The sequence below is a fragment of the Xiphophorus hellerii genome, chromosome 13 (assembly GCF_003331165.1).
Source record: "Xiphophorus hellerii strain 12219 chromosome 13, Xiphophorus_hellerii-4.1, whole genome shotgun sequence".
Lineage (NCBI taxonomy): Eukaryota > Metazoa > Chordata > Actinopteri > Cyprinodontiformes > Poeciliidae > Xiphophorus > Xiphophorus hellerii.
Window position 1 is genome coordinate 22414096 of NC_045684.1, and position 23084 is coordinate 22437179.

Below are 23084 nucleotides of genomic sequence, written 5' to 3' on the forward strand. Positions count from 1 at the left end.
TCGAAGTAGGCAGAACTGAGCAGACTAAAATCTTATGTAACATTGACTTTGTGCAAAAAGACATGTAATGAGTATTTGTATGACCCATAGACCTATCCTTATCTGCATAATAGGTCACCTTTAAAATACTGCAACCTGTCATTTCAAACCAATCTGCCCGTTCTGCCTTCGATATCAAAACATTTCCATCCATACAGCTGCCACTTACTGAATACTTTCTCTTTCTTTTTTGGGGGGCCTGATATTTGAAGGTGAGTCTGTATACAGGTGAAATCACATTTTACCATTCAACCTTCTCCTGTTTCAGCAAACTTGATAAACAATTGTGATAAACGATTCACAGTTTTAGTAGAATTTACACCGATTACTTGATGTTTAGCATCTTGCGCCCCGCTTTGACAAACTGGTGCATTTTCATAACACTCTGAATGGCTGACGCTTCAGCACTCATAAAACTTGACTCATAATATTTATGATGGCTGCGGCCAGCCGAGTTGTGATTCACGTTTGCAATAAACGCAGCCAGCGCTCATCAGCGCCGTGTTGGCTTAGGAGAAAATGAAACTGGCATTAGTCTGAGATTTGTGCTATTGAGGTTACCATAAAGCTGTTGTTTTTTTTTTTCTGTTACGTTTTAGGTACTCCTGCAAGCAGTGCACAGATTCCTACCCGAACAGCAGAACGGCACCTAAAACCCACACTCGCTCTCGCAGCTACACACGCTCTCTGACCAGCTCACAGGTGACTAACTCCATCATCCACGGCATTTCAATTATTCTGGAATATTCTAACGTATACGAAATACCTTTGAACTTTTTCCACATTTGCTTAGGTTGCAGCGTCAAACTTAAATATCTTTAGGGTTTTTTTTTTCTAAATTGCCCTGAATTTGGCTCCATCTGCTATGAACAGTTTTCCTGTCCTTGCTGAGGGGAAGCATCATTACTTTTCCTCCAGACACGATGCTTTGCTTGAAGGCTAAAATGCTCAGTTTTGGTCTCGTCTCACTTGTTCTACTATGTTTCCTGTTTCCCTTCCATGGCTTGTGGCAAACTGCAGACAGGACTTTTCGGGGCTTCCTTTCTTTTCCACTCTCAAGACTTGTTGAGTGCTCGACTAACAATTATCCTTCTTAAGTAACGTTCCTTAAGAGGCTCAAACAACTGTAATTATGCTGAAATGCAGGCAGGTTGTTTGTATTGGATCGTGTCAGAATAAATGGGCGGGATGCAAATGCAAACCGCAGATTTTAGATTTTTGTTCTTAAAAAAAAACAAACATCTGAACTCCATTTGTCAGTTCCGAGAACACCCAACCCTTTTTGTTCATTTCTCACACGATTATTGTAATTTTTTTAATTTTTTTACATAAGCTGGGAGACGCGTTGAACCACCAGTTCGAGACGGTGTGCGAAACCATGTTCGGCGAGGTGGAGTCGCAGGCCGTCGAGGCCCTGGATCTCCCCGGCGTGTTCCGGACCCGCAGCCACAGCTACGTGCGCGCCATCCAGGCGGGCTGCTCCCAGGACGACGACTGCCTCTCCGTCTTCTCCATGTCCGCCCCCCAGGGGAGCATCAAGGGCGGGGCCGGTGAGTGGACTCAGAGGCGTTCTGTGTGCGGCGTGTGCATCCTTTTTTTTTTTTTCATTTTTAGCCTCCTGGCATCTCCGTTCTCTCTGCCTCTAATTCAGCCTTCTCTCCCTCTCTGTGTACGTTTGCAAGCTATAGGCACAGACTTGCATGTGCCTTATTGCTCATGCTCTTTCTTCTCTCCCACACTTCTCTGCTCTCGTCTCACCCATCGCACCCCCTTGCGTGACTGCAGGTTGCTTGCGATTATTACCATCGCTGTTGCTCTAGTCTCCATCTCTCTCTTGTCTTCCTTCGACAAGAAAAGAAGACGACATCTTATCTTCAATCCTTTCACTCAACACAAAAGTCCACCTATGCAGCTGTTGCTTCATTAGTCAAGTTTATTTGTGCAGCTCGTTTCAGCAACAAGGCAGTTGGAAGTGCTTTTGCATCATGAAAAGTCACCCATTATGAAACAAGCCATAAACATAACATTTTGTCAAATGCCATCATCAAAATCAAGCAACAACACATCAGATATGTTAATCAGTGTTTAAGCTATCATTAATCAGAGGCCGCTCTAAACACGCCGGCGGGGTTTTCAGCCTCGATTTGAAGGAAGTTTCGGCTGTTTTTGCCGTTTCCTGGAAGTTTGGGATTTGTGACGCATAGAAACTGAATTATTACATTTTACCACTAAACCACCACCGACTTCAAGGTTACTTTATGTCATAGGGGCAACAAAATATAGTGCATAATTGTAAAGTGAAGAAAAAAGAACATACATGTTTTCCATTTTTTAAAAATCAAAATAGAATCATTTTATCAGCCCTCGATTCTTTGATTCCCCTATGCAGTCAGAGCAATGAAAGTTTACATTTAAGACTTGATTTTCTCACCAAGCTCTATTCAGTGTCATCTGAAAATGGAAAGAGTAAAATATTATTACAACAGCAAACCTACGAAGATGTCCTACTGAAGTGACAGGTAAAGCAAGGAGAGCAGCAGGAGCTCCATGGTAACTGGAGGAACTTCCATAATTAAGGCGAATCTGTTGACAGGAAAACTACCAGTTATGAATATTTTTGCTTAAAAATAAAGTTCAGACCTCAATAAAGTTAAAATTATGTAACAGGGTCAGTGTTCGCAGCTGATTTAGCTTGAGCTATGTGCGCAGAAGAGTTTCAGTTCTAAATGTTCGTTCCCGAAAACATGTACCTGTAAGTGCCTGCCGCACCTTTTTTTTTTGTTTGTTTTGTTTTATTCTTAACATTTTTGAGTTATTAATATTTCCCTTCCACTTCAGTTTTGGCGTTGCATTGTGTTCTCAAATCTCAAGGAAATACGTTGAAGTTCGTGGTTGTGATGTGACAAAATGGAGAGGGGGGAGCTGAAGGCCCCTGTTTGTGCTTACATTACACAGGTAATTGCTGGTTTTTGTCAGCTGCGCGTGTTCGCTAATGTTTGTTTGTTCATCGGAGGCGGTTTAGACCCTCGCAGGATTCAAATTTAAGTCCCACGAGATTTATTAAGAGCGCTGCGAAGTATCATCCGCGTCAACGGCGAAACGCTCACGCGCCGCACGAATACCTCCACGGCGCAGACACGCACGCGCACCCAGGGGAGGTCTGAGCTTCAGTTGGTATCTTTTACACTGTGGAAATAAACAAGCTTGCACACACAGATGCGAAGAGTGATGAAGAAAGGGAAGGCGATATGGATTGCTTTTGGTGTCCGTTTCAGGCAATTGCTTTAACTTTTAGAAGAAAAATTCGCCCAGGGGAAGAGGTTTCCTGCTGTCACCTTTGCTATATCTGACATAGCCACCGCTTTTTCTGCCTTTTCCTAAAAAAAAAAAAAAAAAAAGAAAAAAAGTATATATTTTTGTCATGAAAAGGAATAATACCCAAGCTGTTGAATGAAGAAGTAGACTCCAGCATTGTTCTTTTTTTAATGCTCTCCGTGTTCTCTCTTCTCTCTTTTGTCGGTTCAAAATTCCTCCTTTTTTCCCCGCTTTAACATTCCCCTTCTCCCTTCTAGTCTGTCCATTCTGTAAGTATCCGCCCCCTCTTCTCCCTTTTCACATCGTTTACTTTAACCTCAAACGCCTGTCTTCTTTTCCCTCGCTCTCCTTACACTTCAGTCTTTCCTTATCGTAAAGGTGCTCCCCCACCGCTCCCACCTCGCATGTCCAAGTCTTCTCTCTCGGTGCGCGCCCAGAGCAGCACCGAGTCCACCCAGGACGCCTACTTCCAGAGCGGCGGACAAATGGCTCCGGGCACCGGGCGCCCCAAGCAGCACAGCAACTCCATAGACCTCGGTGGCTCCGAGGGGCCGTCGGGTCGCGCCTCCAGGGGGGGCTACTACACGTCCGGTGGGCCCGGACGCTCCCGCCAGCACAGCAACTCGGCGGAGAGCCTGGACGGGGTCAAGGGTTCTAGGGAGCTCGTGCCCTACGGAGGGGGGCCCGGAGTGGGAGTCAGGGCAAAGCACAGCTGCTCAGCCGACAGCCTGCTGGAGGGGCCGCCACGGCCGGCGAGGGACCGGGACGGCCGGGTCGGCGGCGGCAGCCTGGGGAAGTCGTCGTCACTTCCACAGAACAACATGATAGTGAGTAAGATCGGCGGGCAGGACGACGGGCGCGCGGCCAGGAAGTGGAGGCCGTCCATCGCCGTGCAGGTGGGGATGAGGAAATGTGAAACATACAATGCTGTGAAAAATATCTTTCACTTTATGGAATTTTTTTTGTTTGTTTTTATGTTTTTGGTCACACTTAACAAAACTTATCAAAGGCAACCTCAGTTTAAAAAAAAATGCAATTTTCAAATGGTGATTCAATTTGTAGTTTATATTCATTCCTTAAAGTTGAGGAATGTAACTTTTATTTTTTTTAAAAAATCTTTTATTTACATATTTGTTAAAAGTGACAGCATGTCGTGACAATATGAGTCATGTGAAAATATCAATCTTCATCTCCTCCATGAACTGCTGTCGCAATCTGAAGAAATCCCCCCCTCCACCAAAAACAACCAATCAGAGCCAGGAGGAGGGTCTTAGCGCTGTCAATCATGCTGCTCAATGTGCTAATGGTGTAAAAACAACTTACCATCTCAGAAAAACCATTTATCCGCCGTCATCAGTGGCCATGCTTGTTAGTCTTAGCATTCGTTGCAGGCTAAGTTGTGTTGAACCAGCTTTAGCGTTGCAGAAGGTGTGAGCTGATTGACGGAGCTAAGACCCTCCTCCTGGCTCTGATTGGTTGTTTCTGACGGAGCTGTGTATTTGAGTAAATATCAGCAGGTCCGTAGCGAGAAGGCAGAGAAGCTTGTTTATTTTTTCCACAAATTATCTTTCTCATATTGTACTGTCAGGACATAATGACGGTTTTAGCAAATATGTAAAAAAAAAGAAGCAAACTGATCCACATGATCAACATTGTCTATTTTACTATGTTCTTGTGATATAGCTTTTATGCTAATATGCTAACATTAAATCTGAACTACTATACCACTAGTAGTCAACCTAAATGTATAAATTACTATTTGTGGAGTTTAATGCCTGGATAATCGGATAGACTTTGTGTGTGTGGCAGATTTCCAAAAATTGTATCTTATTTTGTATTTATTTCTGTCATTTTTAACTTTTCCTTACACAATAATAAAAAAAAAAACACACAATGCTGAAAAAGCAAAACAAAATGAAAAAAAATCAAAAGAAGAAAAATAGAAGACCAAATTATTACAGAAATAGACAAACAATTCTCGTCAATGGCGAGAACACAAAGTGTGGACCGAAAAAAATGTAGGTGGAAGCGTAATTTTTTGTACATACTGCATTGTCAAAATCAAAGCTACAGAGTCTTTTCTAAAACACACCTCCAAGGAATTCCAGCCGAGTCTGGAATGAAAACGGAAAATATCCGAGCCAAAACTTCTGGTTTTTTTTGTCGGGCGGATCACACATTTGTACTCTGACAACAAACGCATTCGAAACGCAACCCAGCAAGTTCTTCATACAGCCGATGTAAATCTATTTTCATAAATTCACCCACAGCAGCTGTAGCTTCTTGCTTGTTTTTGTTTTACATTTATTTCTGTGATAAAATGTCCTCCTTCCCAAAGAAGTTATTTAACTTTTCCTTTACTTCTAGCTGCTCATGTTCTGTACTTTTCGTTTGCTGCTCCAGGTGGACAGCTCGGAGACTCTGTCCGATTCCGATACGGAGGGAAAAGCTCTCACCGAGGTTCACTCCATAGGAGTCCAAGTGGAAGATGAGAAAAGGTAAAAAAAAAAAATGAAGAAAAAAACCCCAGAAACAAAGCGGCAAAAAAATATTATTCATCTGCAGAACTTTCTCTCCCAGCTTGACTTGTTTTGGTGACATTTAAGTTTCTGTCATCACGGATGCCTCTCGCAAATGCAGAGTGGGGGCTCGAGGGGTGTTTGTTTACCCGCTAATTTATCTTTGTTCCAAAATATGCGGCTTGATCAGGAGCGGCTGGTCTTTGTGCGGTAATTTATGTGAATAATTCTGATTTATATTCAGAAAAAGCCCTCGTCTTCCTGCGTCGCCATGTGTACGGCTGATTTCTCGTCTATGTCCAATTAATTCATTTAAGGTTTCATCAAGCAGCACAGCTTGAACTCGGAAACACTTTGTTCCAAGAATGTCTCTTTTTCTTTTCTTTTTTTTTAAACCATGTTTGTAACCCCGTCTGCTGCAATCCGTACACACAACATGGCTTTCCCACATGACTCGGCGCTTTTCCTAATTATATCCATTCTCGCGTTTGAACGCAATCGCCGAAGATGACATCAGGACATCCGGCGCTGCGGATCTGAGTCACGCTGCGGACCCGAACAGACTGAGGAGACAGATGAGGGGAAGGTTGGGTTTAAAGTTGCAACAGTGTAAACACTCATCAGTGAGCACACTGGCATGACATTTGCACGCACCGATGCGTCATATGCCAGGGGATTTAGCAGGACTTATAACAACCAGGCGAGTGGCGGTGATTGCCGTGACAACACGGCCCTGCTCGGTTTGGAATGTGAAACGATAAGAAGGTCGAAAGGAGAAAAAAAAAAAAAAACATAAGAAAATTGAGAACGCCTTCTGCAGGCAGTGCAGTTTGATCAGATGGCTCTGAGCCCGCTGTGACTCCTTGTGTCTTTTTGCAAGGCGGGCTCGATTCAAACGCTCCAACAGCGTGACGGCGAGCGTGCAGGCCGACCTGGACCCCGAGGGCTTCCCGGGGCTTAGCGTTGCTGTGCCAACACAGGACAAGAGTCTGCAGTTTGGCTGCTCCTTCCAGAGGCACTCGTCAGAGCCAGAGTCCGCGTCGCAGTACACGGAGTGCCACCGCACGGTCCACACGCAGGGCCAGTGGGCTTACAGAGAGGTGGGTCACTGCCAGAAGTCTTCCTCATGAAAGATACAGACTTTACTTTGAATGGTGCTTGTTAAAGAATACTACAAAAGAGGGTTAGGGAAACTGGGGGTGGGGGGGAGGAAATTGATTCTGACTTTAATCTTCTGAGATACTACGTCAGAATTCTGAAGTTAAAGTGGGAATTCTGAGAAAATAAGTCAAGATTCTGAGATTAAAGTCCGAAATCTGAGGAATAAAAGTAAGAACTGTGATATTAAAGTCAAAATTATGAGAAAATAGTGAAATCTGAGGGGGGGTGAAGTCAGAATTTTGAGGAAAAAAATTCAGTAAAAAAAAAAAAAAAAAGAATTCTTAGATTAAAGTATGAATATTTATTCAGTGGCCCTAATCCTGTTCTGCAGAATATTGAAGTTACACAGGTATGATCGCACCCTTTGCACTTTCTCATTTTCTCAAACTCCAGTGAATGTTATTAGGATGACAGAGGGCAGCAGAAAGTTCAAGGAAGTAAGTAAATAAACATCATTCCAGTGTATGAACATCTCAAGACACACCGTTCCACCAATCATCCAAAAAAAGAAACTGAACAACTGAAAACCAACTGAGACATGCAGTTAATCTGGCTGGTATTAACCAGAGACGGGTAGGAGAATCTGTTGACATGACAACCAATCACCATGTACTTTCCGAATCTGGTGTTTATGGATGAGTAAAAGGAAGAACAATAATGTAGAAATAAAACCATATAAAATTATGATTGAAGTTTTTCCTTCATGAGTGGGAAGACAGATGGTCAGTTGTGGAAGAAAACCTGCAAACTTTTCATTAAGCGTACATTTCTGCATTATAAGTGTGTTTATTGGTGTAATTTAACATCCTAATCTTAAATATTGGATATTTATTAAGTGATTGTGGAAAATCAGCATAATTAACAGAAATAAAGGCTTGAAAAGTCTGTAAATCATCTATATCATGTGAATTGAAATAAGTATTGAAATAATAAAACTTTTCAATTACATTCAGGTAATTTTTTTTATGTTTTTTGCTAAACTTAAAAGAAAAGGAATTATTTTTCCTTGGTTTTAAAAATCATGCATTTCTAAAAATCCAGATTAAACACATTTACAGCTGTGATTAGACCAAATGTGAAAAAGTTTAAGGTGTGTGAAAAACTTTCCAAAGCATTGTTCGTTTTGTACATTGAAGTCTCGCTACTTCCTGCGTTTCATTTACTTCTCACTCAGTTTGTTGACATCTATGGAAACCTAAAGTACAAGCAGCAGAACAAAAAAAGGACGTAAAGCTTGATAATAAAGCTTACACATCTTTAATATGTCTATAAAAAGGCAGACACTGAAACATACAGCAGCTATTTGCTTAAAGATCTTTTTCTGTTTGAATAGCCATGGAACATTACCTCAATTTAATTAGATTATATTTAAATCTAATCTATTCAAAATTCACAGCAGCTAATTGAGTATCGCTGAAAAAAACACATTAAACAGCCAATTGCCCACTGTTTCTTTTATATATTATGTGTCTGATCACATAATATATATTCAGATGTCAGAAATTATAGATTGTAAATCATCTTTCTGAGATATTTTTGTATGTAGTGGTCAATAATGGTGATAAAGTGCTGAAAACACACATTTATTCACTATTTTACTAGGAAAATAGCTACAAAATGCACAAATTCTAATTATTCATTTCTTTCTGTCCACTTCAAAATTTCCATTCTGAAGAAAGAAGACATTTAGTATTTTTTTTATGAAGTACATGTTCAAAAAATGGTCAACTTATAACATCTTTTTCTATGTAAATATCCCACTAATCGTTATTTTTGTCTTTTTTTTTGCATTAATTCTAAGAGCAAGAATTTATTTAGGAGGAGCCCTACAATTTAAGCTGTAATATAACCTAGATTTCCTCTTTGAAAATTGTGAAATTGTTTTCCATAAATGTAATCTTTGGCTCCTCAGCTGCACACAGTGGGTGTAGATTGTACAACACAGTTGCTAATCCAAATTACCAACCGTGTTAGCATCTGTTCATCGCTTTGTCGTTCTAGAAACTTTGTCTTTTGATTTTTAATGCTCTCGATTTGGAGTTGTAGGCCTTCCGGGAGGTACGGGGTTATGTTTTTGAACTCAGAGTGTCATTTCTAACAGTAATGCACCCCTTCTGCTCACACAGGACCTCATTCAGGGCAACTACAACCCCGAAGCTTTCCAAGTAGACACAAGGCCCCATCAGCACCCACACCTGCCGCCGCGCTCCCACTCCCCTCTTCCCATTACCGCGGAGCGCGCCTGGACGGCCACACCGTCCCTGGAAGGCCCCCGCAGCCTTCCCGACTCGGGCCGGGCCTCGCCCTGCATGAGGGACGGAGAGTTCTTCCTGCGCCTGCTGCAGACGGAGGTGGAGAGGATGGAGGGCTGGTGCCAGAACATGGAGAGGGAGGCGGAGGAGAATGAGCTTCCAGAGGATGGTGAGTTCAAAAACTATTTCTCATTTTGCTGTTGCTGTTTTTGTTGAACTACATTTCCACTCTCTCTCTTGCTCTCTCTCTCTCTCTTAGCTCTTGAGCTAATTCGAAGCGCAGTTGGCAGTGCCCAGATGCTCATGTCTCAAAAGGTCCAGCAGTTCTTCCGCCTCTGTCAGCAAAGTATTGTAAGTGTGCGTGAAAAGTCACATCAACACACATTTCCATATAAGCGTGTTACTATGCATGTTGGATGTGTTTGGCTGCAGCTTTCCTCGGCACATTTCTGTATCAGGAAAGTTAGCATTCACAACTGTTCAACTTTTTCATTCTCTGCTACTTTATAGCCCAAACTTCACTGTCTTGAGGGATTTTATTTGATAGACCAACATTACATTAGCAATTGTAAAATTGGAGGAAAGCAATATAGAATCTCTTGACAGGGCAGCTATTAGTTGAGCACACCATTGGTGCCCCCAAGAGGAGGGTTGTGGGGGGCCATTGCCCCATTGAAAAATGTTGGCCCACCCACTGGCAGCCCCAGAGAATCATGTTCAATTCAACATCTTCAATCAGGATATGAAAGTAAAACCCAATAAATACATAAAATTCAATTTAAAAAATACTTGAATGATCCCAAAGGGAAATTAAATGTTGCTGTAACTCATTAAATCAGGATTCTTCAGAGTTATTGTAAGAAAGATTTCCTGTACAATACAAAAGCACACTTCACCTCTATGTGTTACTATCTATGTAGTTTGGTTTTTTTTTTTAAGTTGTGCCACCTCAGTTTTTTGTCTAGCCTGGTTTGACCACTGCTATTACAATTTTCTGGGGGTGCCACTAGCACACCTCATAAATCTGACCTTTATAGAACAGCAAGAGAGAAACCATTAGTGTTAGATGTCCAGTTTGCAGTTTGGAAGGAGTTCTAGTCGCATGAGCTCAACGGTTAACATTTTTGACTATTGTCTAACATTGTGCATTACCCTAAAACAATATCCTCATATCAGTGGCTAAGTCATGCTGTGAATATGCTTTTAGTCAGAAGGACACAGAAGTCAGCCAGTAGTGACAGAAGATGAATGGTGCTAACTACAGGGCAATCCTGAGAGAAACCCTGTTAGTGGTTACCTGAGCATATTCTTGTGTCAAAATGGTCCAGTCAATGTTCAAATTGAAATCTAAGAGAAACTTGATGTGCATAGATCCTCTTAATCCAATCTGGTTGGGTTTGAACTGAGAGAAAGAGTTCTAAAACTTGCAGCTGTGATTGTGGTAATTGGTGGAGCTGCACCAAAGAATCGACACAGGAAGGCAGGATACAAACGCACATAATAATTTTCAGATTGTTTAGCCAAACATTCTGTCAACTTTTTATCTTTTACCTTCCATTTCATGGTACTTACCATGAAATCCCAACCAAATTCATTGAAGTTTTTAGCTTAACCTTTACTTATTTGGTCACATTACAAAGGGTATGAACAAAAGGTTTCACTTTTCCCGTCATCAAATGTCCCATCCTGTCTCCTTGCCGGCCCAGGACCCGTCCGCCTACCCCCAGCCCACGTCGCAGGACTTGGCGTCCTTCTGGGACCTGCTCCAGCTCAACATAGAGGACGTAAGGGTTAGGTTTCAGGACCTCCAGAAGCTCAAGGACTCTGGGTGGAGGCTCCCACCTGAAAAGAAGGTGAGGGACCGGAGGGTCCGGCCAACCCTGGTTTCCCTTCAGCATTCTCCCCGAGCTAAGATGGCTCTGTGCCGCCGGGTAGAGCAGATGGCTGTGGCCTCCAAACGTTTGCGGGCCGCGAACTGTCAGAACAGACCAAGAGGAGCTGAGCAGATTTGCCCGCGAGGCAACGGAAGTTCAAATTGATAGGGTTTTATTTTGCATTTAATTTTAATTTATGTATGTTTAAGTTTTTATCTTTTTTACTTTTCTTGCACTATGTCAAGAAAAAGACAGCTTTTAGCATTATTTTCTATCAATCCTCTCCAAAACTAACTCTCTTTTCTTCTTTTTTTTCCACTTTTCCCCTCTATCTCTACCTTCCATTTCCTTTCATACAACGCAACACTGATGCATGCTGCGATACCTTTTTGGGGCTATTTTCCTGTCTCATAATGCGTTTGATTACTTTTTATTTATTTTGCCCTCTGTTGTGGGTTTTGTCTCTTATTGCATGGGTTTTACGTCACAAACCCCCCTTCTTTTCCACCACCTAACATGACAAATCCACTGTCCTTTTCCCGCATCTCATGTCAATGTCTCATCCTCAACGGGTCAGGAGGATAAGAAACTTCCTCCGCCCCTACCAAAGAAGCCGGCGGGCGGGGTGAGCGGCAGCCTCCGGGCCGATAGCGTGGGAGACGGGGTCTCCGTTAGTGCCGGGGGCGGCCCTACGGGGCTGGTGGTGCCCCGCGTTGGAGGGCACACCCTCCCCATCAGGGAGAAGTCCCTGGACCTCGGAGACCGTCAGAGGACAGAGGCGCGAAGGAGGCTGCTGCAGACCAAGCGTACCGCCTCCTTCAGGCAGAACTCGGCCACCGAGAGCGCCGACAGTATCGAGATCTACATCCCCGAAGCCCAGACTCGACTCTGAACCCACGACGGCACTCGCTTCCCCCTCACCCGATCTTCTGCGAGTCATTGCTGTTTATACACTTCCGACCCACCGCCAATTTTAGCATTTTCCATCAACTTCTGTCATCCTACATTATTACCTAACAAGCAATGACAGCCATTTTAGTGTCTTGAAATTCAAACCATTTTACCGAGGCAGAGGCCTGAGGGGTATCTAGCCGAAGACGTTTTTACTTCCTTCTCAGTCGGAATTTCTTTTTATATATATATATATATATATATATACATATATGTATATATATATATATATAGTCACTCTGGCTGAAACCAAGTCAGAAATCTTTTGTAAAACTAGGCAGCAGAGGTTCATGCAGTAGCATGCCTGTGTGTGTTCACTTGGCACAAAAAAGGGCTTAACAGGCAGTAGACCTCTGAGGAAATTCTCTCCTCCTCCTCCCCCCCATCCCCCAGCGCTATTCGGAGCGAAACCGACTCCCACTTACGGGCTTTCGCCGATAACAGCTCAGCCGAGGCGAGATCTATTGATTTCTTGAGCATCCTCAGTTGGCTCCAAGAGAATCCCTGAGGAAATATCAAACACAGAATCCTTAGTCCCTCTTTCCGTCTGTCCACACAAGCACCAAGTCACAGAATATAGTTCAATTTTACGTCTCACTCTGTTGATGCTGTCGAACCCCCTGTCCGTCAGCATCGGACGGCGAGGCTCTCCGGTAGTTGTGTTTGCCAAAAGGAGCTTCTTCAGTGTAGCATCACAGACAAAAAAAACATGAAGAAAAGAAAAAAATCTAACTCCTTGTGTAGTCTCTGAAGTCTCAAGTACTCAGAAGAGGAGGGTTTGGGAGAGTTTTTACATGGAATTATTTCAGTGGCTTTTCTGGACTTACTTGAAGATGCTCCCCCTTCTGTTTTTTACACTGTGAGAGTAGAGCACCGCCAAGTGGTCAAAAGAGAACCCCGCTTCAACAGCAGTGGTCTTTACAGTTTCGGTATATCTTATTCAGGAACAAGTGAGCACCCCATCCAACCTCTTAATAAAACAGCCATTGAAGTGGTCAGAACTGCTATCTTCCCCTCCAAACCCCCTTCTTTCTTGCTTGGACAGACTTTACTATCGTGTTTATTCGTAACTAAATATGGGTTTTTAAGTAAAAGAAGAGAAGCGGCTTGAATTTTTGGCAGGATCTTATCACCAAACTTTATTTTGTTTCCCTGACGGCGTTGACGAAACGAGGAATGGTTTCGTTTTGCTGGCAGATAAAATGAGGCCTAACTGACCTTAAAATATTCTTCCAAAGAATCACCAAGTCGAATCAGATTGGGATTATCTCCAAAAAAAAAAAAAAAAAGTAGTATTTTATAACTATGCTGGGAATGTGAAATATGTGATACGTGTGGAGCTACGGTGCCTTGCACACATTCATATCTGGTGAACTTCTTCACCTTCTTTTCAAGTTACAACCATAAACTTCAGTTCATGTTTATGTGATGGACATCAATCCAGCATCTCTTGGCATCATGCTAGAGTGAAAAGTGTTTTCCATCACAGGGTGTTTTGTTTGTAGGGAAAAATATTCGATTTTGTTATCATCTGGTCTGAATTGAACATTTGCTGTTTGAATTGTGTCGAGCAGCAAACGGGACTTCTTGTTTTTATTCCAAATGCTTCTATAAAAGTTGAATCTTCTATTTTTGGTGTCAATTTCTCCCAACTCAGTTGCTGGCCTGCATCCCCTAAAGCTGCCATGAGCATCTGGGCTGCGTCTCGGATTAACGTTCTGCTTTTGTCATTTATTATGTGAAAACTTAATCAATGTGAAAACTGTTGCATAAAAGCCCAAAGTACAGAAATTTACTGAGGTTTGTGGTTGTAACATGACAAAATGTGGAAAAGTTAGAGAAGCGTGAATGGTTTTGCAGGGCTCTGTATGTTTTTGGTTTTTTTTTCTTTTTCATTAATTTACCTCCTGAAACAGGTCTAAATTATTTTACAAAGTTAACTTTTTTTGAAGGATTCTTATCAAAAACGCGTCCTTCTTGTGTTGGTGTTTTCTACGACTGTTGGCTCATATGTGAATGCACTTGAATAACTAAATATGAACGTCTGTGTGAATCCCAGTTAATACGAAAGAGTCGAAATGTATGGAATAGAGAGATGACAAAATGTCCGAATTTGTAAGCATGAGGTTTTCATTCTTTTTATTTTGGTTGGAAAATGTTGGAAATATGGGATATTTTATTGGAAAATGTATATTTTATAATATAAACTACATTTCTAGATTAGTAGAGATTATCGAGTACAGTACATGTACAAAGATCATATATCAAATGTGAAGCACTGCAGTATTGTTACAATAGATCATAGCTGTGTGGCATATCCAGACTGAGTCCATGTGAAGAAGACTTTCAAACGGCTCTTATTCTCTTTGTGAGTCAGGTTCACAGGGTATCTCTGGCAAGAATGGCGGTTGCCAAGGACGATCCTTCCTTAGGCCTACTTAAATATCTGTGTGTGGTTCTCACAACTTGTACTGCTGTTCCCCTTTTCCTCCCTGTATCTCCTGTTTAGAACCAACTACATGTGCCTAACCAGCTATGTGTGGAGGTTTCCTTTGAACACAGTTTACACTTTGAATATATACATAAATATATATATAGAGAGAGAGCGAGAAAGACAGAGAGAGGGAGATGTATATAGAAATGTATGAAATTTGCAGAGTATTGTTGGAGAATTTTTTTTTTTTGACTTCCTGAATCTCCCTCATGTTGCAATACACACCCGCGAGACTGGCACCCTTTGTCAATGTGGAACACTGCATGCTTTCTGATGGCCTCCTCTGAACAATTTAGCAGAGTCTCATTTTGGAGAAGAAACGCGTATTTTGTAGCCTTTAAATCTTTTTCCTCTGTGTGATTGGGGGAGGGGGTGAAAAAAGTAATTGCTGGGGTTTTACAATGCAGTTATTCCGACGAATCACACATTTGTACAATTCTGTCCTTTTAGAGACAATGATACAGATATCCTTGGAAATACCAACCAGTGTTTTGCTTTTTGGACTTCAGCAGGTGAATCTTAACAACCTCCTTGTACAAACGAGGTGCCCCGGCATTGAAAACAACGAGGCGCAGCAACGCGAGTTGCGGAGCCGCCTTCTCTCTTTTTTTTTTATTTTTGCGTCCCTCTCTGCGTCCGATGCCGCTAAAACTTGATGACATCCGAGCGGTGCCTGTCGCAGGCCCTCGTCAAACGAAGCACAAAGAACTGCTCTACTACTGTTACGCCACTGTGACGGACTCTTGACCCCACCCTCACTATCCTCAGTCCTACATGCGAGGGGGGGTGGCAAAGTCTCTGGATCACACAAGTTGCCCTTGGGGGACACTAGGATTTAAAGATTCTTTTGTTGGATTTTTTTTATCCGCAGTAGCAACCACAACTACTCTTTCATTTGTGCTGACTTTCTTCTCTCTGAGTTCTACAAGTTGAGGTGTCAACCAGCCACACCTTGCCTTGAAATAGGTCCATAGCAAACACAGTTTTTGTGGTTGTGATTTCCATTGTATTTATTTATTTTTTTGTTCTATATAATGTATCTATCACATCAGCATCATACAAACCACAGTTCCTGGTTGTGTTGTAACATTATCTCAGCACTGACAAAACACAGCAATCAAACTATCTTAAGCCTTTCTTCCCACATGGCCAGATAAAATCTGAGTACCTCAGTTTTTAGCAAGTGTCCCTCTGTCCTCAGGGGATTTCCTAAACCCACCGTAAGACCCTAATAATACGAGGCTACGTTAATCCTCGCAGGAGTGTTGCTGATATTCTCTGATCGAGATGGGGAGAAGGAAGAAAAAAATCTCTCGCTGCTTGAGCCCAGATTCACTGTTAGCCATTTATTTCCCCAAGACTAGGAAACAGCGTGAGTCAGTGTGGTGGCAGAGGCAGCAGCTTAATTGTAGCCGATTTGTGTGTGTCTGTGCTGCATACTGTGCTTCTGGAACAAAGCCAAGCTGGAGGCCTGTGGTAGCAGCAGATTTGAGTTTTAGTTGACATTACTGTGAGGCAGAGCTGCTCTGGAGTTTGAAGCTAGCTTATGTCTGTGGTGCGGGGGCTAGCTAGCTCTGGGCGCTAGCTAACCATGTTCATGCTAAGTTAAAGGAACTTTTTTGTCAAAACGAAACCAAATTGTTGTGTTGTAGAGATAGTTGTATGAACTAATAGTCTGCTTAGTCTTCAATTACTGCTTTTAACCAACTGTCAGCAAGAGGACATGTGATAGAAGTTGGTAAAGCTAGTGGTAGCATTGCTTTCAGTGAAACACATAGTGCTTAAAACGTTCTGTTCGTACTCCAAAGTGGAAATATTCCAAATTTATATTTAAAAAAAAACCCTCAACTGGAACACCCAATGAAGTCAGATTTGTTAGCTGGAAAGTAGTGATACTCTTCACCCAGATAAATTTAATATTCAATATGGCTGCCAAGTGTTAAAAAAATATAATAATAACAGTCTGTTTCTTTGCTACGTTGATGAACAAATCTGTCGTTTGGACTTCCCTTAGCGAGAATGTTCCTGAAATCTTTATGAAGCATAATTTATTTGCTATCAAATGTTTATATAAAATTAGCTTGGAAAAAAAAAATCAAAAAGCTAGAAGGCTTGCAAAAGGTAAAGCTTGATTTAGAAAATTTGTGGCTAAAAATATTGGTTTGAAATTAGATACATCCAGGACCTGTACAGATTCTACTTTTAACCAGAGCTATCCTGTATCGAACCTATAACCAGCAATTAACTTGTGACAATTATGTAACCAGCTAATGATTGTATATGGCAGTTTTTGTAGCCCATTTACTATCTGAGTGGGCCGTTATTTAAATGTAGCTTGGGCAGTAGTTGCACAGCAAACTTGAAAAGCTTTACTGACTTGCAACTGTAACATGGTCAATTCTACTGTGAGGTCCTAATCAGATCTACTTTTTACAAAACTTGAAAGCACTTTGCTACCACTAGTGACTAATGCTAGCAACTGTAGCCTTGAGGGATAACTTGATGAACAACCAGCAGAAAATATCACTGATAATTAGTCAAGAATCAATTCAAGTGTCACATTTCCATATCTTCTACAATTTCAGATTTCTCTCATTCATTGATTTTTGCTGGCGCCCATGTATATAGTCATGGCTGGAAACTTGTTTAATGTTCAAATTACATGTGGGGATCCTGAAGGTGCTTATCTACATAAGAAAATTATTAATAATTGCACATAAGTATTATCTTCAGTGACTCCAGCGTGTGCAAGCAGAACTTTGTATTCGGCATGTTATTGGCAGACCACACCATAGGCAGGGAGTTAATTACAGACTGTAAACGCCTTCAGTTGCTATTGCTGAAAACCACTGAGCATAATTAGGATCGCTCTGATTTAATAAGAAACTTAATGCTTTAATTCATACTTTGGCCAAACTACTTTAATAAAATGTGCTTGGTGGTTTCTTACCTATGGTTTTCTCCGCCCCCCTCCTTCTTTGTTGCTCCAGAACAGGTCGGACTCAAGCAGATGTTCAACTGAAACTCCAATGTGCCTTTAGCACTGAGGTGTAATTCTGTTTGTATGTGTGCATATGTATCAACGTTGTAATGTAGATTTACAGGACACACACAGCTAACCATGAGGGTAAGAGACAACTGAGCAATTACTGTGTAATTATCAACAATATATATACATATATATCGATACCCTAACTTTGCCATGTTTACAAAGTGTAAATACCTGTTATCAATGGACATTGCTTATCTTAAAATTGCATTTATTGTTATTAGAATATAATTAATATGATTACTGTCATTAAAAGTTTTAATTAGTGCCATTATGATCATTATTAATACAGTGTTGTTGAATATAGCTATGAGTAAAAACTGTTCTGTAGGCTGATCAAGGGCAAGTAACGTGTATAGCAACAGAAATATATAAATATATAGTTTATTCTATGTTCAGTTCAATAAATCGCTGCTATTAAAGGGGATGGAGCAGAAGAAGAGAAAGTTGATTAACTCTGGGAAGACACTCCCCCCCCCACCCCCCTCTGGGCTCAATGATGCACACTCCACCTGAGAGGTGAGGAATTGCCGAAGGAAGTGAGCTTTGGGAGTGGACCGTCCCAACAATAGAACCTCTTTCTCTGTGTGCTCTTACTCCACTTTGAACTCTCAGCGCCAGCAAGAGGAGGAAATCAAATGGGGGCGTCGAACTGATGGAGACACCCCACTCATTATTCAACTCTATAATGTAGCAAAGGCAACAACAGGCCTTGGTTCTCGAGTCCCTCCTTGTCTTTCTTGTGTTATCGGTGACCACTATGATTTAGAGCAAGCTTCAGCATGGATTCACTCGTTTTATAGACATCATCAACTCTGTGCCAAGACAGCATATTGTACATACAAAACCTTAATTTTTGTTTGTTCTTCTTCTTCTATGGAAACGGCTGACTCCAGCAGAGCAATAGAGTCACGACAGAGTGTAAATGTTTGTTGCGCCACCAAGTGGTCGCCCACGTGTGGTGCACAAGAACACACCAGGAAGTGTTGTCTGAAGGCCGATGGAGGCAGTGTAAACCATGCTTAGTTTGTTTGTTTTTTTTTCTCCTCCCCCCCGTTTTGTACATACAAGTTTATTTCTTGCTCTCATGTTTTTATGGGTCTAAATGTGTCCAAACCGAAGCACGTTTGATGGCGCTGAACCCGGAGAGATGGCACACTGTGACGTGGTTTACTCCCAACACAGAATGTAACACTTTCAACGTTGTCTGAACATTTTCTAATGGCTAATATTATTACTATCAATATTATTATTACTATTATTATAAAGCTATTTTAGCGAGTTAAACGAGCGTCGCTGCGTCTCCTTTGTCTTTTTTGGTGCGTTTACTCTTCGACTGAATGTTCTGAAGAAAATGTGAACTGAAGCAGTAAAAACATTATTCTTTCGGGGTAAGAGCAATGTTGTTTTGATTGACGGTATCTTCTCAATATGAGCTTAATAACAAGTTTTTTAATTTTCTGGATTCTAGCTGGCCCCTCCATTGGCTTGTATATCCAAGCTTGATTCAGTTCCAAAAATTGAGTTTATTAACTCAAAGTTTCATCTGGGGCCAAAGTGGAGAGGACACATTAGTAAAATGTGAACCTGTGCTTGCATGACCTCCAACCTTTTGGATTTGTATGGGTGTGTGAGTGTGAATATGTTTGTGAGTTAGTTTGTCACCTGGAGTTGAGAAGATATCACTGTGCCATTCCACCCAAATGATTGTTTCCAGGTTTGGAAAGGTATATTTTTAGTCATGAGTTGAAAAGTATGGCCACCATTTCTGCAGCATGCAGAACTTTAAGTAGTACGTCTATTAAATTTCCTTTTAAATAAAACGTGTTGCTGATAAGTTCTGGGATTGTGTGCAGCAGGATGAAACGGTTTAAAGTCAAGGAATTTCAACAACACAAGAAGTTAGATGATGTTAAACAGTAAAATGGAGAAGTTTGATCTATAGTACATGTCTAAGGCTATTTATTGATGGGGTCCTCCGAGAAACAAAATAATGCAAAATGTTCAACCTTTACGATGACTGTGAAAGGTGTTGTAGGACATTTAACCTTTTAACTGCTTTTATAAAATTGTGGTGAGTATAATTCAGGTTTTTGGGCAGGAAATTGCAAAAAAAAAACCCACAAAAACCCTGATAATCAAAATATAATTGAATTTCAGTTACGTTCACATAAGAATGGTAATGGGATAAATAATCAAATTCAGATCAGTATTTAGTAGATGCACTTAATGGTCTCAAACACACTGGCTCATCTGGACACAGCAGTTGCAACAGAACAGTTTAAGCTCTCTGGGAATCCTTGGGGATTAAGTTTGAGCATCTTTTTACATCCAATCCCAAATTCTCAACTGGATTAGAGTAGAGGTTTGGAACACTCTAGAATCTTCGCCTTGTTGGCTTTAAACCATTTCTATGCGCTTTTTTTGCTGTAAGCTTTGTGTAGTTATGCTAATCTCCCAAACTGTAGTTCAAATCAGATTAATCTTTCCTGGATTGCTGTGAAAAAGCATAAAGAGTGTTTATTTTCCACAAAATTAGAAACAATCAGCTGAGAAATCTTCACAGGTTGAACAGGAATGCCACTTTTCATTTTTGGTAATAAAAACTTACCAAAAACATTAAAAAAAAAAGAAAAAAAAGACCCAGTCATATTAACAACAAACAAGTTTTCAGATCAGCAAAGAAATGATCAAAGATGTTAAAAAAAATTCCCTTAAGCATTGTCCTATTATCCCTTCGAAGTGGAAAATTAAAACATGAATTGAATTTAATACATTGCTTCACATGGTAAATATTTTGTAACTTCAAATTTCACTGGACATGATCCAGTTTGAGTGTCCAGGCTTGACCAGGAGTGAAAGGTAGCTCAGGCAAAAGGACGGTGAGACCTGCATTAGGGTAGACCGGTGCCCAAGGTAGGGAGGACGGACGACCCAGTAGAGTCACCTAAAAAAGAAACGGATTCCTATTTGTTCCTAGTCACTTTTAGATTATTGATCATGGGTTTGGTCATGTACTTGTTCCAAATGGCAACACATAATCTTAATAATCCCATTTACCTTAGTAGTTGCTGATGTTTGGGGGATCAACAGCTTCAGTGTAGTTGTTGGGGGTTTGGCCGTTATTATGGCGTAGACCGTGGCACCTTTTGAGGTATACCTAAAAGAACGTAAAAAGTAGCAATCATCAAGCTCATTTAGTTTTTTGGGGTTTTCTTCCACTAAGCCAAAACTCATGCTGAGTTTCTGGAAGCATGGAAGGAGAAAACAAAAAAATGAACACTCAGATCCTAAATATTCAACTTTCCAGCTTTCTTACCACACTGGCACGGTGCCGTTTTCCATTTGGACTCTCCAGGGTTTGGTGGCGTAGATGGCCTCTCCGTTGGTTTCCAGCCAGGCGCCAACACCCCTCAGCCTCTCCTCAAACACACTGGGAACAGTCCCGTCGGCTGTGGGACCTACATTGAGAAGATAATTACCTCCAAGAGCCACTGTGCTGACCAAATCCTGTGAAGAAAATGAGAAGCATTCAGTCCTGAAGATTAGGCGGCTGCATCTTCAGCAATCTGAACGTCATCTTGCATCTTTACGTCAATAATAGCAGGTAAGTCCATCAGTTCTTTGAGCTTCATGTTTCGACGGTAACCCCAGGATAAAGTGTCCACAGATGTACATTTCTCCCACTTGTGTTTGGGCAGCTGGCCTGGAGTGTATTTGTCCTGGCAGTTATAAAAGCCACCGTGTTTGCAGGCAGTGCCTTGCCCCCATCGATCATTGGTCACAACAGTATCCTAAAATCAAGGACGATAGGGTAAATGGACTGAAGCTGTTATTTTAGTTTTGTGCAACACTTTAAAACAAAGTGCAGACAGTTTTTGTGTTTCCCCATCATAAAAAGGACTGACTTTGACAGGGCTGTCGTTGTAGAGCCACGCCAGAAACTGGGTGGAGTTCCAGTAGGTGTCTGGTGCTTCCCAGTCGCCATCAGACCAGATCACTTCAGGTCTGTACCTGCAAGGCAAATATAACACTATCATGTTGTGCAATAACTGAGAACGAGCTAACTTTAACTAAGGTATGGCTTGTAGTTTGTGCAACAATAACAGAGAAACTGAAAACAACAAGCAGTGTGATCTGTTACTAAAACTTAAAATCTACTAACCTTACAACAATGTTATAGAGTTCAGGAAGTAGTTTCCGCATCACAAACTGTTGGGTTTTGAATCCATTCTTCTTGTCCTCCAAGTAGAGGGGGTTGAACCATTCATACAAGGAGTTGTAGAGGCCATAGTGCAGCGACCTAAGTGATGAAAACAACAAATCTTTGAAGCTCTTGCTTTTTACCTTCACGTATGAGACATGTTTTCAGTTATAGCTGAAGTGGTTCAGGTGGTTTTGTGCTGCGTTTCATATTCCTATTCAACTCATTTACCAGAATCTACAATTAGCAGATATTTTCCTCCATTAAACCTCTTTGAGTTCACCCACCGGTTGCGAACTGCATCTCCCAGGTCTTCCACCAAGTCTCTTTTAGGACCATTATCCACAGAATTCCAGTTCCAGGAGTATGGAGACCCCCAGTTAGTGAATCCTTCATGATGTTTGGAAGTCAGGACAACATATCTGGAAAGAGTGTACTGTGAAACAATGCCTTGCAAAAATCCTAATAAAATTCATTAAGGTTTTGAGATTGTGACGTAATAAAATGTACGGGTAGTTTTGCATGGAACAGAAAGTGCGACACACACCCTGCTTCTGATTTTGGTGCTACCCGGAAGTGGAATATAAACACCTTCTTCTTCTTGTTGTTGAAATTTATTGGCGGTTAGCAAAAAAAAACAACAACATATAAACACCTTACTTTGCACCAGAGGCTTTGAAGATGTCCGCCCACTCCTCCGGGTTGAAAAACTGCGCGTGGAACTGAGGGGCGAAATCCGGGTAGCTGAAGCCGGGTGGGTAGTTCTCGGACATGTAGCTCACACACTTCGGGTCAGGCGGCTGCTGACCCTGCCAGTGCCACCAGAACCACTCGCTGTCGAAGCCTGGCACTGAAAATACCCCCCAGTGGACAAAAATGCCCACCTTGGCTTCGTCGTACCATGAAGGCAGAGGTCTGGCGTCCAGACTTGTCCAGTTCGCGGTGTAACGAGCCGCTGCGGGAGACGCGAAGGCGAGGAGGAGTAGCAAGAAAACTGTAGCCATAACTGCTACAAGTTGGCCTAAAATAAGATGACAGGGCACTAATTTAAAGTCCTTAAATCTACCTGGTCAATCCTGTTGCTGTTTGAGTCGTTTCCTCGTCACATGACTGGACTCACGTGGAGCATCACGTGATTGACTCGTTTTGCAGAACTGCAAGGTGTAAAAGTTAATTTGACCTCTTAGTAAAGAACTTAACATATATCTAGATATAATCTTTGACTC

General features: G+C 41.6%; 2 protein-coding genes across 2 annotated transcripts in view; one reads left to right on the forward strand and one right to left on the reverse strand.

The window, feature by feature from the left end:
* The window catches only part of dlgap3 (discs, large (Drosophila) homolog-associated protein 3), a 162766-nt gene extending 142993 nt beyond the window's left edge, over positions 1-19773 (forward strand). The window contains exons 5-13 of the mRNA XM_032580380.1: positions 639-741; positions 1373-1589; positions 3715-4250; positions 5758-5852; positions 6754-6973; positions 9161-9455; positions 9546-9637; positions 10993-11139; positions 11738-19773. Coding sequence (XP_032436271.1) covers positions 639-741; positions 1373-1589; positions 3715-4250; positions 5758-5852; positions 6754-6973; positions 9161-9455; positions 9546-9637; positions 10993-11139; positions 11738-12052 — 2020 coding nt within the window. The 3' untranslated portion in view covers positions 12053-19773. The remainder of the gene's footprint in view (positions 1-638; positions 742-1372; positions 1590-3714; positions 4251-5757; positions 5853-6753; positions 6974-9160; positions 9456-9545; positions 9638-10992; positions 11140-11737) is intronic.
* Positions 19774-20148: 375 nt separating this feature from the next.
* On the reverse strand, positions 20149-22982 carry LOC116730861 (tissue alpha-L-fucosidase). Its single transcript, XM_032580384.1, has 8 exons — positions 22519-22982; positions 22146-22280; positions 21820-21957; positions 21563-21668; positions 21248-21448; positions 20974-21164; positions 20715-20814; positions 20149-20601 (listed from the first exon to the last, which is right to left on the reverse strand). Exons 1-8 carry the CDS (start codon positions 22860-22862, stop codon positions 20467-20469), a joined length of 1350 nt encoding a protein of 449 aa, XP_032436275.1. The 5' UTR covers positions 22863-22982; the 3' UTR covers positions 20149-20466.
* Positions 22983-23084: the final 102 nt, after the last annotated feature.

Bases quoted from the DNA above. Each gene is read 5' to 3' on its own strand.
- LOC116730861 (XM_032580384.1), bottom strand. From the start codon at position 22,862: ATGGCTACAGTTTTCTTGCTACTCCTCCTCGCCTTCGCGTCTCCCGCA. The intron at 21,669-21,819 runs GTTAGTAGATTT...TTTGCCTTGCAG, and splicing joins CTCTATAACATTGTTGTAAG to GTACAGACCTGAAGTGATCT. The intron at 21,449-21,562 runs GTCAGTCCTTTT...CCTTGATTTTAG, and splicing joins ACAACGACAGCCCTGTCAAA to GATACTGTTGTGACCAATGA.